At 34.2% G+C, this 16,197-nt stretch overlaps 1 protein-coding gene across 1 annotated transcript in view; it reads left to right on the forward strand.

Moving 5' to 3' along the window:
* The window catches only part of GABA-B-R2 (gamma-aminobutyric acid type B receptor subunit 2), a 95,549-nt gene that overhangs the window by 74,223 nt on the left and 5,129 nt on the right, over positions 1 to 16,197 (forward strand). Inside the window, exons 9-15 of the mRNA XM_072524169.1 lie at positions 3,478 to 3,734; positions 4,502 to 4,755; positions 4,809 to 4,919; positions 4,971 to 5,139; positions 10,428 to 10,666; positions 11,044 to 11,240; positions 13,755 to 13,787. Coding sequence (XP_072380270.1) covers positions 3,478 to 3,734; positions 4,502 to 4,755; positions 4,809 to 4,919; positions 4,971 to 5,139; positions 10,428 to 10,666; positions 11,044 to 11,240; positions 13,755 to 13,787 — 1,260 coding nt within the window. The remainder of the gene's footprint in view (positions 1 to 3,477; positions 3,735 to 4,501; positions 4,756 to 4,808; positions 4,920 to 4,970; positions 5,140 to 10,427; positions 10,667 to 11,043; positions 11,241 to 13,754; positions 13,788 to 16,197) is intronic.

Consider the following 16,197-nt stretch of genomic DNA (forward strand, 5'->3'; position numbering starts at 1 on the left):
TTGTCACAATCTACACTTATGTCGTTGTACAAATACAATGGAACTTGGATATTACGGCCTCGTTAGTTACGTCATCTCGGTTGTAACGCCAATTTTTAATAGGTCCTGCCAAGAAAGAATAAAGCGCAATGTGTATCCGGCTTTGCGGCATTGTTCCTCCCAAGAATGTGAGAAAGCCCGATTATACCTTCTATGTACAGTTATGTGCCCTTGACAGTTGTATGATTTCTCATTTATCAGTGCCATGCTAACAGTCAAATTTTCTGTTTCAGAACAGTCAGTTTAAGAAATTTTCGCTACCGTGAAATTGTGTTTGGCTCGTTTTGTTTTTAGATTTTAATTTAGTAATTAATTTTTTATTTTTTAATATAGCAAGTTGTAGTACTAAAAAGAAGGCTTTGCTTATAAGAGCATTTGAAAGTGGTCGAAAAATTGCTGATGTATGTCGGCAATTTCGACTTGTTAATTCGACTGTCGGCTCAATCCTAAAAAACAAGTACAAAATTTTAAAAGCCTTTAATGAGGAGGGATAAAATGTCAAAAAGATTAGGAAGTGCATTCGTGGTGATGTAGATTCAGCTCTACTCGAGTGGTTCAAGCAAGTGGCAGTTCTGATATTCCTGTGTACGGGCCACTTTTAAAGGAGAAAGCTACAGAGTTCTGAAAACTGTTTAGTGAAGATTTCACATGCTCTAATGATTGGCTAGATCGGTTTAAAGCCGGGCACTCAATTTCCTTCGCGAAAATTGTTGGAGAGGCAAAATGTGTGGACGAGAACGTGGCAGGTGATTGGTTACAAAACACGTGGCCACAACTAAGGCAACTATACAAGGATTAAGATATCTTCAATGGCGATAAAACTGCTGTCTTTTACAAATTAACGCCAGACAAAACTTTAAATTTCAAAAATCAAAAATGTGTCGGTGGAAAGCTTTCAAAACAAAGAGTCACGGCTTTTGTTTATGCAAACATGACACGTACAGAGAAAAGAAAGCTTTTGGTTATTGGGAAAAGTTTATATCATAGATGTTTCAAAAACATAGAAACATTGCCTGTAAACTATACAGCAAACAAAAAAGCGTTGATGACTTCTGCTATTTTTGAAGAAGAATTGAGAAAGTGGGACAAGGAACTCTCTTCAAAAAAAAGAAAAATTCTTCTCTTAGTTGACAACTGTGCAGCCCATCTTAAGCTTAGTTTGACCAATATCAACCTAGTCTTCTTACCAACTAACTGCACGAGTGTCTTACAGCCTATGGATCAAGGAGTCATCAGAAGTTTAAAGTGCTATTATCTAAAACAGCTTTTGAAAAGGATGATTTTTTTGTATGGACAATGGGGAATCCGTGAACATTACCATCCTTGATGCAGTTCAGTTTTTAGACGTCAGTGACAATTGAAGGGGTTAGTGGATGAAGGGAGTAAGTCACATTTTTTAAGAAAATGAGTTATCCGCATGGATGAAGGTGGTAAGTGCTAAATTAAATTTTCCACTTATCCCCAGCCTTCTATGATTTAAAATAACTGAGATAGCCAGCGTATGAAGGAGGTCATTGACCATACTACTTTAAATATCTAGTGAATGAAGGAGGTAAGTAACAAGATAAAGTACTTACTTCCTTCATCTATACCACAAAGAATAAAAAGTTTTGAACTACAAGTAAATTCCATATGATGAGATCGTTGCTCTTCCTGAAAATGGAAATGAAGAGGCTCTTAATTGGCCCACTAAAACCAAGAAAAAAATATTTCCACTAAAAGTAAAAGTAACTAGAAAAAGACAGAAAAAGATTAAAGAATGGAAAGCACGAAAACGTGCCAAGTGCAGAGAAAGTGGTCTGGCTTACATTTCTAAAATAGGCCAAGTAAAACCCGCTAAAACCGTTAACTCTGGGATTTTGTGCAATGAAAATTGCCGTTACAAGTGTTCTCAGTCAATAACTGTAGAAGAAAGGGAATCAATATTTTCTTCCTACTACAAACTAGATGTAAATGCAAAAAACTGCCTTCTTTTTAAGAGCATTAAAAAAGGGAATCAATGAGAAAGAAAACTGGAGCATTAAAGCATAAAACTGCCACCTACCAATACAATGTAACTTGCAGTGGCCGGCAAACTACCGTATGCAAACGGGCTTTCATTTCCTTGTTTGCAATCAGCTTGAAAAAGGTTGACCTAATCCAAACTTCAATAAAATCAGGGAAAAATGCTCCTGAACCGGACAGAAGGGGAAAACACGCAGTCAGACCTAACAAGACCCCTGCTGAAGTTGCTGCTTACGTCATTGAGCATATTTAAAGTTTCCCAGCAGAAAAGTCGCACTACTCCAGGCATTGTAATATTCAAAAAAAATATCTTTCACCGCAACTTTCGATCCCTAGAATGCATAAACTTTACCTAGACAAATGCCGAACTGACGGAAGAAATGAAAAATTTCAAATAAAAGAGGCTACATACCGATTCATTTTTAATAATGAATTTAATCTGTCTTTTGGTTATCCCAAAAGCGATACATGTAATCTCAAAAAGCAGATAGAGAATTTGCTAGCAAATCAGAGAACACTGTGTATGTAACATTGGATCTAAAGCAAACTATGCCCCTACCTAGGCTTAGTACCTCGAAAGCCTTTTATCTTAGACAAATGTGGTTTTACAACTTAGAAATCCACATAATAACCAAAAATGTGGAAAAAACCGTTTTCTGCACATGGACCGAAAATCAAGCTTCCAGAGGTAGCTCGGAAATTTTTAGTTGTTTTCTACGAACAATCGATATGAACAATCAATTATTTGTAAGTGCTTTCGTCAAGCTAAATTGACTGAAGTTTCTCCCAATGTTCAGGATGTTGACGAGGATAACGAAATGCCTTTGTCAGAGTGGATACAAAAATTTAATGTAAACCAAAGAGAGTTTGGAACTAATCTTGACTACTACATTTCAGTAGACGATCAGGTAGAAACATTTCGAGTTTTAAGTGATAAAAAAATTGTGGAACAAGTGCAAAATGTGGAAATGGATGTTGATGAAGATATTGAAGAAGAAGAAGAAGACGGCGTTGATTGTCCTACAATCCAAGAAGCAATTAGAGCTGCTGAGACCAGATTCAGGTTTTACCCGTTCAGGGAGGCATCCACAACTACCGAAGAAACAGCTCAGATTATTAAGAACGCTACAGAAAAACTTTATTTTTCGGAAAGGGTTGTGCAGAAGAAAATAACTGACTTTTTTCAGCATTAGAGAACTTTTTCATAAAAAATGTTAGTTTCGTATACATTTTTTTTTATCCTAAATGCAGTTGTAATAATAAATAATGCTGTAATAAAATTTTGCCTCGTTAAAATTTAGGGACATTCTGACTTTTTTCGTAGATTTAACTCTAAACTGCAAAAAATTGTCATTGTTGCTCCGGAGAAGCGATATATTAAACCATTTTCTCTACATGTTTTAAATAAAGTTAAAACAATTATCTTTGTTTAAGGTATCCACCCAAAGATAGAACTTTAGTTATAATAGAACATACCAGGGTAAATAAGACTGTCTACGCCATTTTAGCAACGTTGTCAGTTTGCGGTATAATTATGGCCATAGTGTTTCTGGCTTTTAACATCAAATACAGGAATCAAAGGTATATAAAAATGTCCAGTCCGCAACTAAATAATTTAATCATTATTGGATGTATGTTGACATATACGAGTGTCATTTTTCTTGGACTGGATTCTGGATTATCCAGTATAGGTAAGAAAACTTTTAAAAAAGCTTTTTGTTCGATCTATTAAATATTTAAGAGAAGTATTCTTTTCGTATCATTTACGCATATAATGTTTTCAACCCGTTTGTCGGAATATTCCTGGTATGATTTATTTTTCGTGATAATAATTTTGTTTTGTATTTTTTATTAAAGTGGTAATTTTTTTATGTTTAAAAGTATTCTAATGTGATTCTAATACTGATGTTAAAAGATGAGAAAGAAAGTTTATTCAGGCCAAAAATAGTAGAAATAGTGAAAAGTGTAACATGAAAAGAAGTTCTAATACAATTTTTTGAAGAATATAGCTATTTATAATGTGTTCACTTCCAAGATGTGCTTCGTCAAAACATAAGCACGCATTAGCACGTGACGATAATTTTGAGATCCGTTGTACAGAGTTGCATTAAGCCAAAGCGTTCATATTTTAATTAAAACCTAAATTAAGTTTAAACCTTATATTTGGAATATAGTACATTTTTCTCTGTCTTTTGTTATAATAAATGTTTTTTTAATTAATAGGAGTTTACAGTAAAGAATTACGAATTTACAGTAAATAAATAATTGTGAAATATAAATATATAATATTTCAATAAAAAAAATTGAAATTAACTTGAAAAACAGTTTTTTTAATATTTTTGTAATTTATTATTGTAATACTAATTTCAAAATCAAATTTACATACTTATTCTTTTGTATAAAAAACTACACTTTGTTTTATCACTTGAAAAAAACAACAATGTCATGTGTATTTTAGACGCATTTCCCTACATATGCACCGCAAGGGCTTGGACACTGATGGCTGGATTTTCACTAGCCTTCGGAGCTATGTTTAGTAAGACTTGGAGGGTACATTCCATATTTACAGATGTCAAATTAAACAAAAAGGTCATCAAAGACTACCAGCTCTTTATGGTAGTCGGAGTACTTCTTGTCATAGATTTGGCTATCATGACTACCTGGCAAATAGCTGATCCCTTTTATCGAGATACGAAACAAATGGAAAGATACGTAAGTATATTTTAGTTGCAAGAATTGTCTGATATTAAAAACTAATATTTTAGCCACATCCTTCTAACGAAGATATTATTATTATACCCGAAAACGAATACTGTGCTTCTGAACATCAAACTATTTTCGTGGGGTCTATATATGCCTACAAAGGCCTTTTAATGGTAAGTGTGACATAAAAAATTTTATTTAGTATAAAACATAAAATCTTACAGATTTTTGGTGCCTTCTTGGCCTGGGAAACCCGTCATGTGTCAATTCCAGCACTTAATGACAGCAGGCATGTTGGTTTATCCGTTTACAACGTCGCCATCATGTGTATATGTGGTGCTGCGGTAGCTTTAGTATTAGTGGATCATCAAGATGCAATGTTTTTAATAATAGGTAAGTAAAATATGAAGATTAAATAGCACTCTATTTTTGTACTAGCGCCATACAATGATATATATATATATATATATATATATATATATATATATATATATATATATATATATATATATATATATATATATATATATATATATATATATATATATATATATATATATATATATATATATATATATAACAGCGCTACAGGCCTTGTAGGCCCCTGGTTTCTGAAATCTTGGTTATTTTTCTTCACGCCTATTTCTGACAAGTCTTGCTTTACTGCTTCCAACCATTTCTTCTTTGGGCGTCCTCTTCTTTTTTCCCATTTCTCCCTCCATCAGTATTGTTTTAACATCGATTCTCTGACATTCGTATAATATGACTAAGCCATCTAGCTCCTTGGTCTCGTATTTTTGCCGTAATTGCTGGTTTTCCATACATCTTCATTATTTTTTTATTTGTTCCCTATCGTTTTTTTGTATGTCTGTATTTGTAGCCTGTAATTTGGTGACCCTATCGCCCTGCTTCCATGATAAAAAAGATTCTAACAACGCAACCCGTGGGAATGAGAAGACGGGGTAGACCAAAGCTGAGGTGGATGGATGGGGTAACACAAGATGCGGAGAAGATCGGAGTCGGCAACTGGAAAATGCAAGCAAGGGACAGAACAGAATGGCGTAGAAAGCTTGAGAAGGTCGAGGCCCTCTAAGGGCTGTTGCACCAAAATGATGATGATGATCGCCCTGCTTCCCTTCATTAATCTTTTGTCTATCTCTTTTTCTTCTTTTTCCGTGTTTCCGTGTTTGTTATGGTTACTCCCAAGTATTCAAATTCTGACACTTTTTCAAAACTATAGATAGTCTCTGCTCCTCTCATTTTGATATATTTGTTTTTATTTGTTATTCCTCCTGTCATTTTCATATACTGTAATTTAATATCCATTAATCCGTATTTTTTAGGTTCTTTAAATTTCTGGAAAACTTTTTCTAAATGTTTTTTGTTCTCGCTAGTATCACCACATCATCCGCGTATGATATGCACTGTTTCCTGCTATTGAAAATAGTCCTGTTTGTGCTCATATTTGATGTTCTTATGATTTGTTTTAATACTAGGTTGAATAAGTTTGTTGATAGTGGATCCCCTTGTTTTAAACCTCTATTCATTGAAAACTGTCGTGGAAAAATTCCTTCCATTATTACCCTATTGGTCGTACTCCTAAGTGTCATTCTCACTAGCCTTATAAGTTTTTCTGGTATTTCTAGTGTTCTCATGGCCTCATATAGCATCGTTCGATGTAGGGAGTCATATGCTTGTTTAAAATCGATAAATAGCATATGTAATCCTAAGTTTTGTTCGTAGCTATTATTTTGTATTCATTTTAACATACTTATTCAATCAGCAGTTGTTCTTCCTGGTCTAAAACATCCCTAGTAATCTCCAATCACTTTGTTATCATGTTTTATTAATCTTTTCCTAATAATTTTTGGAAGTATTTTAAAGACTACTTCTAATAGTGCTATACCTCTATAGTTTTCGCACTCTGTTTTGTCTCCTTTTTATAGATACGACAAATAAGAGCGCTATTCCATTGTTTCGGCATTTCTTTCTTTTGTCAAATTATTAATGTCAAATGAAATATCCTTTCCTTCAATCTTTCGCCACCTTTCTTAAAAATCTCAGCTGGAATACCACTTTCTCTCGCACTTTTGTTATCTTTTAGGTCATTCAAAGTTGGTTCCTCACACGTCCTTTCTTCATCTTCTTGCCAATTCTCATTTCCCTCGAGTTCCTCTCGTTGGTCTGTATTTAATAGATCTTCGAAATATTCCGCCCATCTGTTTAATTTTTCTGTTGTTTCTCCTAGAAGTAAGCCTTCTTTGTTTCTGCAATAATGTGCATTATTCTTTGTAGTTTCTCTGGATTTTTTAACTTCTTGATAGAAATTCTTTACCTCTTTGTTTATGTAGGTTTCTTCTATGTTTTTCAATTGCTTTTCTAGCTGTTTTCTTTTCTTTTTTCTGCAAATTATTTTCACTTCTCTTTTTCTTGCCACATAGTTTTCGATGGCATTTTGGGTATTTTCTTTATCTATTTTTAGTTTTGCCCTGTTCGAACATTCTGCATTCTACATTCTTCATCGAACCAGTCTTGCCGTCTTTTTATATGTTCTGTTTCTATACACTTTTCCGCTGCTTCCGACATGGCTGTCTGTATGGTCTGCCACTCTTCTTCTATATCCTGTTTGACTGGATTCTCTAGCTTTTTATTTATTTCTTCCTCTAGTCTGTTTACAACATGCTTCTCTTGAAGGCGCTCTAACTAGTAATTTAATCTATCTCTAACAGGTTTTGGAATTATTGGTAGTTCTTGTTTTAGTTTTGCCATTATTAGTATATGGTCAGTGTTGGTATCTGCCCTCTGTAACTCCTTCAATCGATTATTGCCTTATCATGTTTGCTTTCAATGAGGATTGATTTTTTATTTTTTCATCAGGAGTCCATGTTACCTTATAAATGTCTTTGTGATCAAAACTTGTGCAGCTATCTTCATTTTGTTCTCGGTAGCTAAAATTCTATTAGCTTTTTCCCTTTTTTATTTGATTCCTTATGTAAACTTCGTCCTCCTGTTATTCATCTATATACTTCCTCTTTTCCGACTTTCGCATTTATGTCACCAATGATTCTCTTTATATCGTATTTGGGTATATTCCCTATTAGGGTTCTTAGCTTTTCGTAGAACTATGTTTTGGTTTCTAAATCTTAATCCATAACTCCCACTAAATTTTTAACCATAAATCCCACTCCAAAATATCTCTTGGTCCCCCACTCTTGAACAGTGTGTTCTTTCCTATTTTTATTATTTCATTTCCCAGTTGTTTCGTTTCTTGCAGATCAAGGATATCTATTGTATATTTTTCCATAATTTGGTCCAAGTTTCTTAAAGCTCCCTGCTCATAAATACCTCTCACATTCCAAGTCCCAATTTTTATTATGTCCTTGGATTGTGTTTTTCTTTTGTGTTTATTTTTCCGTTTTCCATGGTCGTATTCCTTTGCTTTGCTCATATCTCCCCAGTTGTTTTTCTTCTACTAGTTTTTTGGCAATTTTTCTTTGGTATTTTCTTTTAGTTGTTGTTTTTCTTCATCCCATATCACGAACAACTTCTTATAGTCTATTTTTGTCTGTTTTCCTTTACTTTTTTCTTCCTTTGTTATTTTAACTACACTCGCGATCATAAAATCCGGGTCACCTTGAAAATTTCAAGTTTCTTGAATATTTTTGCCTCTGGTGCAGTAATAACCTTTTTTACACTAATGTATTTTTTATGTCATCAATGTTTGTTTTGAAAGAAGAAAAAACGGTTTTTATTGTTTTTATTGAAAAAGCAGAAAACATAAAGCAAATTGTTGATAAAACAGACATACGAAAAAAATGGAAAATACAGAACGTGGTAAAATATCAGTGAAATTTTAATGACTAATATCGTGTATTGCCTCCACTTGCTCCAATAAACTCTTGGAGACGACGGGGCATACTCTTAATTTTTCTCCGGATTACATGTTGTGGTATGTTATTCCACTCTCTCACTAACAGATCCTTAAGCTCCTGTGCGTTGTTGGGAGATGTTAGGGGTTGAATACGTTTTTCAAATCGTCCCAGAGATGTTTAATGGGATTCAGGTCCGGAGACCTAGCTGGCCAGGGTAACCTGGTAATTCCAACCTCGTCCAACTACTGCATACTGATCGTGGCAACGTGCGTTCGCGCGTTGTTCTGCATAAAAAAGACGTCTTCTCGGAGCCCTGCCATGGTATGCATAACATGTACTTCCAGAATCTTCGTTTTGTCTCTTCGTGCAGTTAAGGACCCATTTTCGATGAAGGGTAATTCTGTGCGGAAGTCGGAAGATACACCTCCCCAAGCCATGACCGAGCCTTCACCAAATGGCATTCTTGGAGCAATGCAAGTTTGTGAAAATCATTCACCGGTTCTCCTCCAAACTCTTACATGCCCATCGGATCCAGTTAGGCAGAAACGGGATTCATCTGAGAATAAGTCTTTGCTCCAATCGTTAAGTCTCCTATGCGCGTATTGTTGAGCGAAAGCTAGTCGTGCAACTCGATGCGCCAGGCGAAGTGGCGGTCCTGTAGCCATTACCCGAGAAGATAGTCCAAAAGAACGAAGTCTTTTCCTGACTGTTACAACGCTACAATGCGATTTCGTACTTCCTGTAGATGATTGATTTCGATGCGTAATCGCAGTTGAGGTCCGTTTTCGTAAAGCCTGAAATACAAGAAAACGACCATCTCGTACCGTAGTCGTCCTTCTTCGCCAGAGCCAGGTCGTCTGTATAGCAAACCCGTTTCCTGAAAGCGTTGAAGCACTCGTTGAACCGTAGAAAGGCTTACGAAAACAGTTCTTGTGACTTGCCGTTGAGTGTGACCGTCTTTCACAAGCGCAACCATTTGTGCCGTTTCAACAACAGTCAAGGGTATTTTTGGCAAAAAATAAACAATAATAAACACTAATAATGGTACTAATAAACACTGATGGTGGCAATAATAAACGTTTGTTCGTTGCGTTTGAACAGAAAGTCGAAGCACAAATGAGACATTTAAAACAAGCGGCAGTTACAGCTACCGTTTATTTTGGGAAGTGTGCACTTTTCCGCAAAATCTGCACTATTGGAATTCTTTGTTGCAAAGGAAACCGCTAAGCTGACAACAATTCTCAGAAACATGCATTAGTTTGTATATGTGTTATTATTATTTACGATAAAGCTCGTTAAAAATGAAATATCGGTGATTTTCAAGGTGACCCAGATTTTATGATCGCGAGTGTATTTCTTTTTGTATTTCTTTTTCTTTTGATGTCAGATCGATATTTGTGTAGATGCAATATTTATGATACTTCAACTTACTTTTCCTATTTGGTATCTTAATTTTATCCGTGAAAGTTTCTGTTTCTATGGCGTAGACTGTTTCTCCTATTTTTGTTGCGTTCCTCAGTTTTATTTGCGCCTGCAGTTCCAAAATTCAAAATAAAGTTTGGGTCATGATCCAGGCAAAACAAGATTTGGACATTCCTGCACCATATTCTCAGCTATTACTTATTAAATATTGTATTTTTGCTTGGAAGTTTTTTATAAATATGTAAAACTTCCATTCTATTTGTTTCGAGTTTTTTTTTTGAAAAAACTCGCGCTTTATCAAAAATTTATCGTAAAAATACTCTGCAACAACAAAAAATGTCTACCATATAGAGCCATTACCTACCAAAGATACTTCTTTATTTTCAGGAGTGTTTGTAATGTTTTGTACAACGGCCACGTTATGGTTGGTGTTCGTTCCAAAACTTTTAGAACTCAGAAGGAATCCCGCAGGAGCTATCGACAAAAGATTTCGCCCTACTCTTAGACCAATGTCCAAAACTCGCAGAGATTCCAGCGTTTCTGAATTAGAAACTAAAATTAAGGATGTTAAAAGTTTAAACTCCAAATATAGAAAAACTTTATTAGACAAGGAATCTGAATTACAGGTTAGTCCATGAAGAATATAAGTAATATAATAAATATTGTTTTTAGTTGATAATTTCAACGCATTGTTTGGCGATATTATTAGGTTAGACAGAGTCGTAAGAGTAAAACGCATAGAAAATGCAAGACGCAAGAAACGTCATTCATTTACTATTTTTGATTCGGCTACTTTTACTTTACGTAAATTTCTTTAATTTTAAATTCGTTTTACAGTTCTTAGGGATCTCACATTTGTTGTTCGTTGTTTTGTAGTTTATAAGTGTAATATTATTTTTTATTTCTATAATATCAAGGTCAAGTTTGTTGGTTTTTGTTTTTTTTTTTCTCTATTCTTGTTCATACTGTATGAAAATTGATTACACTGTATTTAAACTTTCAGATGCTGATTAGGAGACTGGGAAATGAAGCCAAGGAATTGTTAGAATCTAGAGCAGACTCAATGAGTGACACTAACAGACTATCGGTTCCTCTACTAAGAAAAGAAGCACCAAGTGCCACGGAAACTAGCGATTTAACTTCACTGTGTAGCCTGAGTTCCCAAGATTATGCTACTTTACAAAGAAATGATAGCCAAAAGCAAGTTTTCAATTTTTTATATTTATATTTGTTGATATTGGGGAGGTTAAAATTCACTTAACAATCTACAGAGTATACTACTTACTTACACACAACTGGTCACATAAGTCAATCAGACTCGTTTCATTCTCATTCAAGTCACTTTCTCCATGTGGGCCTACTATCTTGTTACTATTCTTTCTTCCAGTTCTTACATTAAGGTCTCCTATCAATATAATTTTGTCCGACTATTTACATTTTCTAGTATTTCTTGTGTAGAGTTTTTTCGAACTGATCTTCTTCTCCTTTACTGTCATCGGGGCATAATACTCCCATTATTATATCTCTCTAGGAAGAACAAACGATGCTAGAACCGGAAACACCAAAAATTACCACAAATGAGGATCTTAATATGAATGTACAGGAAGTTCGGAAAATACTTAAAAACCTGAAGAACAGAAAAGCAGCAGGTAAAGACGGGATACCAAATGAGTTACTGAAATATTGTGAAGCAGCAATAACAGAACAACTACCAACATTAATTAATAAAATTATAAAAATACCGAAAGAATGGAAAACGAGCGAACTAATTTCACTATTCAAAAAAGGAGATAAAAACAGCCAGAAAACTATAGAGGTATAAACTTGGTAAATACTACGCTAAAACTTACAACTAAAATTTTACAACTGTTAATAAATCAGTGGATCAGAAGTTTAGCAGATGAACAACAGGGTTTTCGTAGTGGAAGATCGTGTACAGATGCAATATTCGTTATAAAGCAAATTTCTGACAAATCACTAGAGTATAATAGACCAATATTTCTGTGTCTGATTGACCTAATGAAAGCGTTTGGCAGAGTAAGACTCAAATATGTAATCCATCTTCTGTATAATAGAGAAGTTCCCCTAAATATTAGAAAAACTATCGAAAACATCTACCAAAACAACAAAACGAAAGTCAGAATAGATGGACATTTTATAGAACCTATAGAAGTAGGCAGCTGAATAAGACAAAGCGTTTCATTGAACCCCATGCTCTTCAATTTGATCATAGATGAAATCATCAAAATCGTTAGCAAAGGAAGAAGATACAGAATGGGAAACAAAGAAATCAAAATATTCTGTTACGCAGACGAAGCAATATTGATAGTCCAAGATGAAAATAATCTGCAAACACTGGTCCACAAATTTAACATAAGAACAAAAAATTTAATATGACAATTTCATCTCAGAAAACTAAAACAATAGTAGTCAGCAAATAACCAACCAGATGTAAAATAGAAATTGGTGGCATCAGTATTGAACAAGTAATGGGAATAAAATACCTGGGAATTACACTGTCTAGCTATGGAGACCTGGATAAAGAAGTGAGAGATCAAGTACAAAAAGCAAATAGACTGGCAGGATGCCTTAATAACAATATATGACGAAATAGACACATTAACACTGAGCTGAAGTCAAGAATTTATAAAGCTAGTGTAAGACCAATATTGACATATGCCTCAGAAACCAGACCCGACACAGCCACAACGCAAAGGCTACTGGAAACGGCAGAGATGAGAGTACTGAGAAGAATTGCAGGAAATATGCTGAGATCGAAAGAGAAGTGAAGATATTAGAAGATAATATAACGTACAGTGTATAAATAAATGGACACCAAATAGAAAAAAAGAATGGAATAACCACATAAGCAGCATGGAGGGGACCCGTGTCGTCAAAATAGCAAGAGATAAGTCACCAATCGGCAGAAGAAGTATCGGACGACCACGCAAAAGATGGAGTGACAAACTTTCCTAGAGGTATTAATCCGCCAATGAACAAGTAAAATTGCTTATAAAGAGGAAGAAGAAGAAGAAGATTATATTTCTTCCTTTTATTTTCATGCCTAAAGTGATTATTCATTCATTAATGTCTGTTCAATCCTTGACATATTTATTACAGAGCCTACAGAGCCTCTTTGGTCTTTATTCACTCCGCTGTAGTAATGAACGTATTCTTCTACTATTTTGTTTCCTTGACCCTTTTTCTTGATCTCTCTGGTGTAGAGCGTTATCGATCGAATATATTAACACCCGGAATTCAAAAAGCAGTACCACAAGAAATTTAGATGCTAAAGTGCAAAATTACTACGTGATGGTGCAAAGTTAGCTAAATAACTTATTAAATTTAACCTTCTCAATCTGTAACACACTGTTACTATTATTTATTTTTTACTACAGGGTGGTAAAATGAAATGTAATTTATAAATATTGGAATTATTATTCTCTCTTGTGGGTAAAACTGGCGCAGTCGAAAATATCTGCAAAGTGTTCATTTAACTAACAAAAATCAATAGGTCTCTGATTTTTTCTAAATTGTTTACACAGTTCCTATGTGTATTTTCATTTGGCTACCCTGTATATAGTCTTCACACATTAACGTTAAATTACATTTAAATATGCACACTAGAGCTAGTTTATAAAACACAACAAACAAATTACAGTACACTCAAATTAGAAATTATACAAAATGTGTCAATACCTTTTTTGTTTACAGTCAAATGGGTAACCACAATCACCACAAAATAAAGTATGTGTTAAGTAGAAGTCCTCAGCTAGCTTCTTAGTATAGGCTGTCTTCTTCTATTTTAGCGCGCCTGCGAGATGTTTTATTGTAGACAAAAGAATACAAAGCATGTTTTTAGATTTAGTAAACATTGATTTATATAAAGGGTGACAATTTAAAAATCTGCTACCATAAATATCTTCATTCCCGTAAATAATTTTGTTTTCGAGGGGGAGGGCACTGAATATTTTTTAGCTACAGTAGAGTCACACAAACTCGACAACACAATAACAGTTATCAACTCAAGTCAGCATTGGATCTCGTTACGCATGCCCTCATGTGCGTATTACGACGTATAATATTAAAGGTTTGTTGAATTGTTATGTGTTGTTGTTTATTTTACATGGTAACTTCATATAAAAGAAAACAGGTCAACTTATTAAAGGAATAGATGTTGTGTGGCTTAAAACGGCTGGACAAAGGAGAGAGTGTAGGCAAGGTATCTATGGATTTCTAGGTCGGCAAGAACACAACTGGTGACTCGAAAAGAAAAAGAGCAGACGTCGAGACGTGGTGTGTTAAGCCAAATTGCAGTGAAATATTAAAGGAAAGAAAAATGATCAAAGAAAGTGAATTCAATGAAGTAAGTGAGGCACTGTGCCTATGGTTTCGTCAAGCTAGAGAAAAAGGAGTCCCAATTTCGGGCACCATACTGCAGGAAAAACCATTAAAAACAATTCTACGAGCAATTTAAAAAGGGAGGTGAACCAGATTTTGTAGCACATGTTGGTTGGGCTTAAATGGTGGAAAGAAACCTACTGTATGCAGTGAAGAACTTTCTGGGGATATAAGCAGTCTTTTTTTCTTTAAAGAAAAATTTCAAAAGTTAATTGAAAGTGAAGGGTTGACAGGGGATCAGATTTATAATCGCGATGAAATGGGTGGAATTTTAGTCTCTAAAGATGCGGGACAAAAGACTTGAATTATACAAACGTGAATTATACAAACTATAACCAAGGAATACGTCGACCCACTTGGTTGAATACTACAATCATACTGAATACTTAAAATTCTGATTGCAATGATATTGCTAAGGGGTTTGCGGGGGACAACTTCAAGATTTCTATACAGAGGTAGGTAAAAACCAACTTTTGAATGCTTCCTAACGGAAATTTTGGGAATTGGTCGGAGAAACTTAGTCTGTGGATAAAAATATCTTTTGAATACATTATCGGCTTTCATGAGAATTTGCTGGAGAATTTACCTCGATAGATTTTAAGAAGTATAAGTTAATTGCTACCAGTGGCGTAGCAACACTTGGATACGTTTCTTACAGAAATTTATCCATAAGCATTATTGTTTGAGTTATTTTTTTGAAATATACAAAATAAACTTAACTTTTTAAAATTTTCCAATTTCTTTTGTTTTGTTAATTTCTTAATAAAATAAAAATAGAAGTAAGCATTGATTCACGTATATTACAGGTCAAATGTGTTGTGTGTTAAATCGGCACTACTTTTAAACTGCATTAACGATACATTGATATGAGGGACCAAAGCTGCTTCTCGTGGCTTTTATAATTTGTGATGCGCGATTATCAATAGTCAATTAATATAGAGTCACGTTACCCATGCACCGTGCATCACATCATTCTTCGCACGGCAGTCAACCTATTAAAATTGTAAAGGTAAGATTTAATCATGTTAGGGGGTTGAATCTTGAGTACCAAAAATATTTATAAAAACTCTTCTTATCATTGAAAAAACCTGTCTTTCGGATTTTTCATATTATTTACGCGAATGAAGATATTAAGGGTGAGAATTTTTCAAATTATCACTCTATATAGTATAATTTCCTAGGACATCACACAACACGAATTCTAGTGACTTTCGAACAACGACTACATCTGTTGAACAAAAGAAAAAACTACAGTTAGAAATTAAACATAAATTAGAGTAAAAACTGTAGCTTGAAATCATGAAAATTGAAAACCATATTTTAAAATTAGATAGCTAGCATGGTTTAACAGTGCTTAACAATAAAAAGTTATTAGAAAATATTTATATAAAGGAGAAGATCACATATTATTATGTACATTAAAAATATGTAATCGGCTCTTTCAATTGCAGAAAATAGAATAGTGTGCATAAATAATATAGCCCAGGGAAATGAGCAAAAATACAGTGTTTTTTGACAGTACTCTAATTGTCATCATAACATCATAATAATCATCTAACCAATGACGTATATATTATACGACATTGTATCTGACAATAATTGTGGTAGACAACAGATAAGAAAAAATAATGAATACATACGACTAAGAAGTGACAGATGACAAACAAGAAGGATAATTGACGACAAAAAGAAGACGACTACGAAGTGGTTTTTACTCCACGACAGTAGAATAAAAGGGTTGCCATTTTTGTTCCCC

This window comes from Diabrotica undecimpunctata, chromosome 3 (assembly GCF_040954645.1).
Source record: "Diabrotica undecimpunctata isolate CICGRU chromosome 3, icDiaUnde3, whole genome shotgun sequence".
In the NCBI taxonomy this organism is placed as follows: Eukaryota; Metazoa; Arthropoda; class Insecta; order Coleoptera; family Chrysomelidae; genus Diabrotica; species Diabrotica undecimpunctata.